Source organism: Vigna unguiculata, chromosome 5 (assembly GCF_037176805.1).
Source record: "Vigna unguiculata cultivar grain cowpea cultivar isolate G323 ecotype 2 chromosome 5, ASM3717680v1, whole genome shotgun sequence".
NCBI classification, from domain to species: Eukaryota; Viridiplantae; Streptophyta; class Magnoliopsida; order Fabales; family Fabaceae; genus Vigna; species Vigna unguiculata.
This window is the reverse complement of record NC_140796.1, coordinates 45,176,874-45,188,381: the sequence shown is the minus strand read 5'-3', so window position 1 is coordinate 45,188,381 and position 11,508 is coordinate 45,176,874. Positions and strand designations below refer to the sequence as shown.

At 29.1% G+C, this 11,508-nt stretch overlaps 1 protein-coding gene across 1 annotated transcript; it reads left to right on the top strand.

Annotated features, from left to right (window-relative positions):
- Positions 1 to 586: 586 nt before the first annotated feature.
- On the top strand, positions 587 to 3,726 carry LOC114183389 (Peroxisomal membrane 22 kDa (Mpv17/PMP22) family protein). The gene is made up of 7 exons (XM_028070401.2): positions 587 to 1,249; positions 1,788 to 1,928; positions 2,059 to 2,172; positions 2,263 to 2,436; positions 2,656 to 2,771; positions 3,289 to 3,376; positions 3,491 to 3,726. Exons 1-7 carry the CDS (start codon positions 752 to 754, stop codon positions 3,494 to 3,496), a joined length of 1,137 nt encoding a protein of 378 aa, XP_027926202.1. The 5' UTR covers positions 587 to 751; the 3' UTR covers positions 3,497 to 3,726.
- The last annotated feature ends 7,782 nt before the right edge of the window (positions 3,727 to 11,508 follow it).

The following is an 11,508-nucleotide window of genomic DNA, read 5'->3' as shown; positions in this document are numbered from 1 at the left end:
GTTACGAAAATAATAAATCATTTTTTAATACCAAACAAAAATATCTGTTGCATATTTTGCTAGAACCTTGCATTTTGAATGGCTTTTATGTATGGTATTAAAATTATTCAACAAAATTCGTAAAACCTAACACCAGCTATCCATGACAGAAACATCACAATTTGTCTGCTTCTGCATTTATATATTATGCAAGCATTGTGCAAGATCGAGGTTCTATTGTAGTTGACGTAAACCCATAGCCTCAAAGTCGTGTGGATCTGATAAATCACAGACTCCCAATTGTGGCCCATGAAAATGTGTTCCTGGACTTTGTTTCAGAGGCCCACATAATTACGTCCTAACTGGACTAGAGAGATTCTGATTCTAGAGATTCTCGAGATAAAAGACAAGATAAAAGTTTAGACATTTTTAATGCTCTGTATTATGATTATTCTTGAATTTCCTATAGAAAAATATTAAAAACACTACGAATGGACCTTATATATTTTTAATTTTTTTTTTTTGGTGATATCAAATGGATCAACGACTTTATGTGGACACTGTTCTTCCACAGCCTCCATGAATCAGAGGACCAATCAAAACTTACGTACCTTACATTCTGCTTAATACTATAACATCATCCCTTTCTCGCAGTGTTTTCCGAAGCGCACCACTAAACGACAACAGCTGCGCGCGTTCAGCGCCTCCCGAACTTGGAGAAGTAATTCAGCGTCGTTTTCACTCGCCACTCGCTACTCGACCACGTGCGGTGATGGCCTCTGTCCATAGCACCGTCGCTCCCCGCGCCTTCTTGCCGTCGATTTCCAAGCCCAAGCTGAAGGCTCCTCACACCAAATCCTTCGCCGGTGCCGGCGCGCACGATTTTCCTAGATTTTCTCGGAGCCGCATTTTCTCGGGAAACAATCGCGCGGTGGCGGCAAGCGCGGCGGGGGAGGAGTTCGACGTGATATCGGTGCAGAGCAACGATATTACGGACCAGCAGGAGGGAGTGTTGGTGAGTCGCGTCGAGATTGATGGCGCTGACGGCGAATTGGTGACTCAGGTGAACGGATTCGGAGCCAATGATGGTTTGTTGTCGTTGGAAGGATTTTCTTCTTCCTCTGCGCCCTCTTCTTCGGCCTTGGTTGGGAGTGAGAGCGAGGAGGACGAGGAGAAGCTGATTGATAGAACCATCAACGCTACGATTGTGCTTGCCGCTGGTACTTTCGCCGTCACCAAGCTTCTCACCATTGATAGTGATTACTGGCATGTAAGTGAAAACGTGGAACGAAGATACGTGCTTATCTTCAATCCAATTTGTATTATGTTAAGAAATACTGATTGATTATTTATTAGTTGTGAGAAAATGAAGTAGTTATTTCTTCTTCACATGAACACGCGTATTTGGTAAGTTTAGAGGAACTTGGCACTCGATTAGTTTAACAAACTGATGAAACTTAGTTGCAGTAGTTTCATAGGAGTGTTTACTGCAAATCTACTATCAGAATTAGAAGCTTGACCTCGTTAATGACATTTAATTGAAACCTTTATTATGAAGATTATGAATCTGAAACTGAAACTTTGATTGGGGAACCCTATCAAAAGCACCTAAAAAACTGTCTGTAAGATTTGTTGGTTTTTTTACTATTTATAACTTTACAGTTATTTTAAAAATGAACAAACTTACTTAACTTACATCGTGGTGTGTATTTAGATGATAGTATAGAAAGCTTTACATATTATGTCTATGCGTTTTGGGTTGAGGTTTTCATGATTTTCTATGGCTTGTGATTTTCGATATCATATAGGGATGGACGCTCTATGAGATACTAAGATATGCACCTCAGCACAACTGGTCTGCTTATGAGGAAGCTCTTAAGACAAATCCTGTTCTTGCCAAGATGATGATTAGTGGGATTGTTTACTCTGTTGGGGACTGGATTGCACAGGTGAGTTTCTGCTCGCTATTTGTACTCTTCTTGACTGCAATTTTGTGAAAAAAGAAAGGTTCACAGTGTAAGTCAAAAAATAGAAAATGAAAGATAGCTCATTGTCATCTAACAATTCCTGGTTTTGCAGTGCTTTGAAGGAAAACCTCTGTTTGAGTTTGACCGGGCCCGGATGTTCAGATCTGGGATTGTTGGTTTTACTCTTCATGGTTCTCTTTCTCATTACTATTACCATTTTTGCGAGGTATTGCATAATGATAATTTCCTTTTTCCTTTTCGGTTTGGTTCTTGGAATTTCTGTGTTGATGGACTAAGCAACTTTTCATTTAAACAGGACCTATTTCCCTACAAAGAATGGTGGGTGGTTCCTGCTAAAGTTGTCTTTGATCAAACTGCTTGGTCAGCAGTTTGGAACAGCATATATTATACAGTTGTTGCAATACTACGTCTTGATCCGCCTATCAGTATTTTAAATGAATTGAAGGCTACGTTCTTTCCCATGTTGACGGTGAGAGATCCTCTGGCTTTTCATATTTGTTTCATTTAAATCATTATTTTTCTGAGATCAACCTTGAACACGGGCACCCTATATTAGCGCTGTGTACCACTACCACATACTTAGTTAGTGTGTTTGACAAGCATCGTTATTTATTTATTTATTTGGCTTATACCTGTACCGGACGTTGCTATTTGAAACTTTAATATTTTCTTATATTGTCGTACACAGGCAGGTTGGAAGCTGTGGCCATTTGCACATCTCATAACCTATGGTGTGATACCAGTTGAACAAAGACTTCTTTGGGTGGATACCGTAGAGCTTGTTTGGGTGACCATACTTTCAACGTATGTTAATCTGGATTTGTTTTGAATTACTACTCATCAAAGTTTGAGCATTAATAAATTCATGCTATGCTTTTTGAATTTCCATCTGATGCTGTTGTGAATTGCGGTGAAATTGGATCTAATTAAGATTGGCCTTTACACTTTAGTTTTTTTTTTTCGTGTGCTTTTTGAGTTTTGAGCGATGAATTCTGCATAGTAGTTTCCCTTGTATAATGGCAAGCAGAACTGGTGGAGGTAAAAATACTATCTGCCTGCTGCACATTATTCTCCTAGATAATACGTACGATGGCTCTAATTAATTGTTTTGAGAATATTTTATTTTATTTTCTTTGGGGAGGAAGGGGGGAGATTTTGCATTAATATCAATTAGCAAATTCGCCTGGTTCTGTCAATGCTTGCTCAATGAATTCCAAGGCTGATTGATTTTAGCTGTCTAAAACTAAGAAAGCTTCTAGTTTTTCCTGCATTTTCATGTGGAAAGTTGGCATTTGTTCTAACATAGACTTGTGATCAATAGATTTTCAAATGAAAAATCAGAAGCAAAAAGCTCCGAGTCTATGATTCCTACAGAAGTGATATCCACCACATCTGTTCATCCTCCTGAGGTACATGATAATTAATAGTTATTATGTGAGCTTATTTAATGAGTTTGGAAAAAAAAAAGTATATATTTATATGGCTCTTGGTTATTTTTATTATATTTTCTTATGTTTTATCAGGAGTAAAGAGCATAGACATGATCAGAAGCTGTGGGAGAAAAATGGCCTTGCTCAGTCAGATTTTGCCCTTGATTGATACAGACATAGATATATAACGCGGAACGTGAAAAAGCTAATTGTATACGTGTAAATGCTGCATCTCTCGGAAATTCATGTATGTTAGGTAACATCAACCTTCCTGTAAACATTACAATGTAATTGTTGGTAAATTTTGAGTAAATAATTTAATGTTCAAACATGTCTTCCAATAGTTATACTTGTATGTATTAAAACCCTTGTCGAGATGGGACTCACTCCCTCAAACATCTCCTTTAAAAGCTTGTACATGAGAAAGGAGGTGACTAAGCTCGACCATAGATCGTGGGTTGGCTTTTCGCAAGATTAATAATCATGTCTCTTCATGATAATTATATTTTGTGTTGCTCTGGTCTTCAAGGCATGTAAAAACACAGCCGAATGGATGACTCAAATAAATAACCGTAATTTTCTCTTTGCGTTTTCTTAAAATAAAAGATAGACATGATGAATTTTTAATTTGTGCTGAACACATAGTATTGTAACTAAAACATAATATTGTAATTAACAATATATAACTATATCTTACCATATTTAACACTCATATTCAAGTTGATTTATATAAATTGTATTTATCAAACTTGTCAAAAATATAATTAATTCTAGATTTCCAAAAGTACTTGGTATATAGGAATCTCAAAGATCTTGGGTTTGGTGATCACTTGATTTAAGTCCTATTATACAACAAATAATCAAATATGTTGTAAGAACTAAGTGTCAACTCAAGATTCATAAAGTGCCTACTTACAATACACTTTTTGCGCAAAATAAAATGTTGTTTAGGTAACATGGCAGTGGAAACCACAAATCGATGTCTAATAGGATGCACCATAAATATGTATAGCAATCCCAAACATCTTGGTTTTGGTTGATCAATTGGTTTAAGCCTTATTACATAATAAGTAACGAAATCTGTTGTTAGAACTATCTGTCAACTCAATGTTCATTACACTTTTTTTGCATAAGAAACATTTAAAGTAGAAGTAAAGATTATAATTTTGGTTAAATAAACTTTTAAGATTAAGAATATTTTAAAAATGTTTTACATGTTTAAATATATAAAGCTAATGAATTAAAAAAAGTTAATAAAATACCTACAATATTTTTCTCCGAAAAAAATGTTCATAAAAAAAATCCTATAAATACATAGTAGATTTCCTGCCAAATTTTATTAAAATATTATAAAACTTATTTGTCAAAATTTCTTTTAAGAAAAATATGCATGAAAAAGTTTAAAAATCAACGAACTTTTTTTTAACCTGTAAATTCAAATAAAAACATAAATAAATATTAAGTAAAAGTGCAGAAAATTTGGTAAGAATTTTGTGCAAAATATTTTGTAGAAAAGTTGATAAGAATTTTTTAAAAATTAGTATTCATAGTAAAATTTATAAGTATTTCTTGAGTAAAAAAATAAATTCAAAATGATTGACATTAAAATATTTTTTTTCAGAATGAAACAAAAGATTGGCGCCAACGCCAACTTTCTACAATGACATTTTGATATAACTTCCAATAGATTAAATCCAACAACATTAAATTACCATAAATCTTTATGAAGCTTGTAAACAAATCAACCATATGACTTTGAAACAATTAGATACAAGCTTTTTTATGAGTGTTTACTAAGAAGTATTTTTATAAAGTAAAATTAAGTTATATATGAATGAGTTGATTTATAGAAGACATTTCATTTAGTTACAATAGTTGGGCAAAGAGTACAATCGAGTTTCAAATTGCCTTATTAACTTAGGTTGAAAGATTTTTTTACCCATGATTTATCTGGATAGCACGGTTTTGTTAGTAGGTGAGAATTCGGTCTTCTGGGACATGAATTCTAGCCTACAAAAAGTTTTTCTTTGGAATCCCAGTCAGAATTCGGTTCCCTGGACCCGAATTTTGAACTAGGTTTTTTATTTATTTTTTTCCTTTTTTTAAATAAATAAAAATTAAGATTTTTGATTTTTTTTAATAAAATACATTTAAGAGTTAATTTTTTGTGTGAAAAATGTTGCATTAGAGGTTAAAATTATTTTTAAAAAAAATATATTTAATATTATGTTTTTAATTATTTTAGGTATTATTTGAAAAAATGAAAAATAAATAATTTTTTTTTCTCTTTTTGAATTTGTTGATTATAAAGTAGATTTTGTATTGTGTAGTAAGTTATTTTATGTGTAATTTGAAAATATTAAAGTCAATTTAATTTTTTTTTTATAATTTGTGTAGTATTAATTATTTTGAATTGATGTTTATAAATATTGAAATTATAGTTATCTTTTAATTTTGCATAATTTTAAATATTTGTATATTATAAACATTGAAAATTTGTAAAAAATAATTTAAAAATAAGGAAATAACTAAAATAATTTAAAACCATTTCATTATTGTATTTTAAATAATTTTGTTACTTGTTTTTGGTTTATGTAAAATAAGTAACAATAAAAGATAATAAGAAAAGATGTAGCATTGAATTGAATCAAGTATAAATTTATTGAACACAATTAAAAGTACAACATAAACAAAGTGGTTTGATGTGGATCATCTAAGTGTAGGGTTATTAGGACAATGATTTATTGTGTATCCTTCAATTCTACAATAGGAACACTTTCTTGATTGTCTTCTTTCCTTAATGTCCATTTGAGTCCTAATTCTACTTGATTTAGGACGACCCCTCACACTTCTTTTTGTGGCAGGATGAGGCCAAACCTGTGGCCTTTGGTATGTTGGCCAATATTCTTCATGTCTTAACTTGCCAAATAAATTTTCATATACTTTCATGACGACATCCAGCCTATAATAAGGACTTATGTACATGCTGAAGTCGTGATGTGTAGGGATGACAATGGGGCGGGGCGGGTACGGGTATCATGATCTCATCCCCATCCCCATAATAAAAATTCATCCCCATCCCCATCCCCAAACCCAACGGGTATACAACTTTTGACCCATCCCCATCCCCACCGGGTAACGGGTATTTTCTTATACCCATACCCATACCCATTTTTTTATTGTTCCATATATCAATTAAATATTTTTTATAAAAAAAATTTAAAAATCACACCAACGGAATCATGATACTATCAAAATATTCAATATTAAAATAACATACTCTTTTTGATTTTCATGATGTCAAATATTAAGAAAAATATTATAATAGTATAAATCTCAAATTAAAGTATCAAATAACAACTAAATAAAATTCAAATAATTATATAAAAGCTAAAAAATTACACATTACTAAAATTTTATAATAACCAAAATATTTATTAATTTTACAAATGATCAGTGGTTTCATTTGCATTCGATCCACCTACACATAGAAAAAAAATGAAAAATTAGATATGATATAATAATTGAAATTGAAAATTTTAATTACTAGAATATAATGTACCTTCTTCATCAGATTCATTTTCACTCATGAGAACATCTTTTCCTTTTAATTTTTTAACACCTACAAACACCAAATGTAGAATATTAGATGAGAATTCACAAAAAATACTAACAAAAAATATTAATAAATTTGAGTAACTTACCTAGATGGTTTGAGTTCCATATCCAACTTCTTGTACACATCAAAGCCTCTATAGTAATATGATGAAGTCGACTACGGTGAGAAGTTAATATCTGACCACCAATACTAAAAGCAGATTCAGAAGCTACAGTTGTTATTGGAATAGCTAAAACATCCCTTGCAATTGCTTGAAGGGTTGGAAACTTTAACCCATTTGTTTTCCACCATGATAGGATATCAAATTCTTGTGTAACCGGCAAATTATCTTCTTCCAAGTAATAATCCAACTCTGTTTTCATAACTGTAGTTCTAGATTTTTTCTTTTTTGCCATAAACTCTAAAAATTCATTCGCATCATTATCAACATCCTTTCCCAACTCCAATGATGTAGCTCTATAAGAAGAAGTTTCATTTTTTTTTTGATTGATATTCCAAAACCAAATCATAGCACATTTGACGAATCCTACTAAGTTTCAGATCAAAATCATTACCATACAATTTATAAAAATAATATTCTAACATGTCCATCTTGTATCTTGGATCTAAAACTGAAGCAATTGCCAATATGTTATATAACAAAAAACAAAGAGAATGAGAAATATGTTATATATATATATATATATATATTATATTATATTATATTATATTATATTATATATTATATTACTATGTATATATATATTATATGTGTGGATATCTTATGTTTATATATATATATATATATATATAATTATTTATATATATTATATTATATTATATATTATATTATTATTACTATGTATATATATTATATGTGTGGATATCTTATGTTTATATATATATATATATATATATATATATATATATATATTTTATAGATGTATATTTATTTTAAGTATATATTATATTATATTATATAATAATATAAATATAATAATATATATTATATTATTATGTATATATATTATATGTATATGCGTAGATATTTTATGCTTTTATATATATATATATATATATATATATATATATATATATATATATATATATATTTCTTTTAAATTTTTATAAATTTGTAATGTTATAAATTTGTTTATAAAAGATCTCACTAATTAAATGATTAATTTGTTTTATACGTATATATTATATATATTATATTATATTATTATGTATATATATTATATGTATATTATATTATATTATATTATATTATATTACATGTATATGTGTAAATATATATATATATATATATATATATATATATATAAAAGTATATTTTATTTATATGTATATATACTATATTATATTATATTATATTATATTATATTTTATGTGTAAATATATTATTTATTTATATATATTTTTTAGATTATTTAATAAATTATAAATAGTTTAGTAATTTAAGCGGGGACGGGTATTTGGGCGGGTATATATATATCCCCATCCCCATCCCCATCCCCAGTTGAAAATTTCGGGTATTACCCATACCCATACCCATACCCAGTCAAAGCGGAGATTCCCCGTCAAAACGGGGACGGGTTTGGGTGATACCCACGGGCACGGGTTTATTTGCCATCTCTAGTGATGTGCATGCTTGCAAGCTGCAATAACATGTGAACATGGTAGATGTATTTTTTGAAACTTTCCACAATCGCACCACCTTTCATCTAATCTGACTACAAATTTTCTTACAGAACGTATTTCTCTAGGATTCACCATCTCCTCCACTATGAATCTTGTGGTATTTCTATCAAATTCAACGATGTGGTGCGTGTTTGACTTGGAGTCTGCATCTTGTTGGAAGTTGATCGCATATTCAGAGTACACATGACCAACATTGACCATTGCAGTTATTTGCTACCTTTTTTCGTGAAGTATGTGTTGCACTTGGTGTACGTGGCCAATACTATGGATGAAATTAGCAAATTCCTTATCTTCTTCAGGATAGAATTTATTGCTTCTGCCAAGGAAGATGTTTAATTCAGAAATTTACTCTCACCCTGCATTTTGGACAAGACTTGTCAATGCTTTGACATGGAACACTTTGGCATCAACACCTAAGAGAACTATTCAAATTCATATATTGTATATCCTTTCACACATGTTCAAAATGTATTTCACAGTTTAGCACTTATGTAGCCATGGGTAAGCAAAAATACTGCGTAGTGGTAGTGAAGAAGAAATATAGACAGCTTTATTTTTCTTTTCCAAACAATAAAGAGGGACAAACTAGACCCACTTGAAATAATATGTGTATGAAGATTTAACTTTATCATATGAACTCAAGGCATGAAAGTGACACTATTGAAGTTATTGAAGAAAGAAAAATTCATGTGCAAAGCATTGCACCTAGGTTAGCATTTATTAAGTCACGGGTTGACACATAGTAAGGGGATGAATTCATATGTTGTTAATTAAATTATACAAATTTCATTCCTTGACTCACCATCATATACTCCCCACGGGTAATGAAGAGAGTGAAGATTGAAATAAGTTTTGTACATCCTTTCACACATGTTCAAAATGTATACACAGGTTAGCACTTATGTAACCATGGGTAAGCAAAAATACTACATAGTGGTAGTGAAGAAGAAATATATACACCTTTATTTTCCTTTTCCAAAACACAAAGAGGGACAAATTTGGACTCACTTGAAGGAATAAGAGTATGACATGCAGCCTTTGTTTTTTCTCTTCTCACTTCCTTCCAAAGAGAACCAATGTGAAAATTAAAAAAGATTAAAAATAAAAATAAAAAGTGACAATGCCACGTTAGTGAGAGAAGTTGTCAATAAATGAATGTTAATATATCATTTTCCTCAAACTTAATACCTACTCTAAATTATAACAATAAATTTTACATTATTTATTTTTGTGAAAAAATAAATCTTTTATCAATAAAATTCTTATAAACAAATCAAAGTATAAATATATAAATAAAAAATAAATTTGTACTTCAACCAAATTTTTTAATTTAAAATATTTAATAAACATAAAAAAATAAATAATACAACACCACATCAAACATTATACATTAATTTGTTTTTACTTTAGTTACCTCTATTATAATTCATAATTTTTTTTTCCAAAATCACTATTATAAAAAGAAAATTAATCAACATTATAAAAAAAATTAAATTAAATTGATTTTAATATTTTTAAATTACACATAAAATAACTTACTACATAATACAAATTCTATTTTAAAATCAACAAATTCAAAAGACAAAAAAAAATTATTTTTCATTTTTTCAAATAATACCTAAAATAATTAAAAACATAATATTAGATCTATTTAAAAAAAATAGTTTTAACCTCTAATGCAACATTTTTTACAAAAAAAAAATTAACTCTTAAATGTATTTTATTAAAAAGAATCAAAAATCTTAATTCTTGTTTATTTTAAAAAAAGCAAGAAAAAAAAATAAAAAACCCAGTTCAGAATTCGAATCCTTGAGACCGAATTCTAACTAAGATTAAAAAAATAATTACTTTTTGTAGATTAGAATTCGTGTTCCGAGAAATTAAATTCTCTCACCTACCAACGAAACCGTGTTATCCAAGTAAATAATAGGAATAATATGCTATCTGCGAGATTAAAAAACAAAACCATTGGAGTAAAAAAGTTTAGGTTGAGGAGAAGAAGGGAGATTTTTTTTCCAAAATAGCACGGTTTTCCTTTTTATTTTCCCACCTAGCATATTGTGCCTAATATTTACAGCAGTAGCACACTTTTGAAATTGGTTCAGAATTTGGTTTACAGAGAATCAAATCCTAACCTTCATTTATGTTGAAAATCACTTGGAAATCGGTCAGAATTCGGTTTTCGAGAAATTGAATTCTGAACTGATTTTTTTTTATTTTTAATTTCTGTTTTTATTAAAAAAATTTTGTTAAAATTAAAAGAAAAAAATAAAATTTTTATTTGTTTATTTTTAATTAAATGGGAAGGAAAAAATATTTTAAAATATAATAAATAATTTAATATTTTGAAATAATTAAATATTGTAAAATATATAATTATCTTTTAAATAAATTAAGTTTTTTTATTATTTGACATGTAATATATACATAATCAAAAATTATATTTTAAAAATAAAGGAATAAATAATTAATCGAAGATTATTTGTAGAAGTAGAAAAATATTTAAGTGTACAATAATTCAAACTAAAAATAATTACTTAAAAAACAGTTAATTATTTAAAACTTTACACATCAAATTTTAACTACAAATCGCCTTATAAACTTTCAACAACAACAAAATAATAATAAAATCAATTTATTTTACAATATAATTTTACAATCAAATCTTTTTTTCCTATAACAACAACTTTTCAATCGATTATCTATATATTACATTTCAAATAATAATAAACTTAATTTATTTTAAAATATAATTAAACATTTTTCAATATTTAATTGTTTTAAAGAATTACATCAATTACCATTAACA

Bases quoted from the DNA above. Each gene is read 5' to 3' on its own strand.
- LOC114183389 (XM_028070401.2), top strand. From the start codon at position 752: ATGGCCTCTGTCCATAGCACCGTCGCTCCCCGCGCCTTCTTGCCGTCG. The intron at 2,437-2,655 runs GTGAGAGATCCT...TGTCGTACACAG, and splicing joins CGTTCTTTCCCATGTTGACG to GCAGGTTGGAAGCTGTGGCC. The intron at 2,772-3,288 runs GTATGTTAATCT...TGTGATCAATAG, and splicing joins TGGGTGACCATACTTTCAAC to ATTTTCAAATGAAAAATCAG.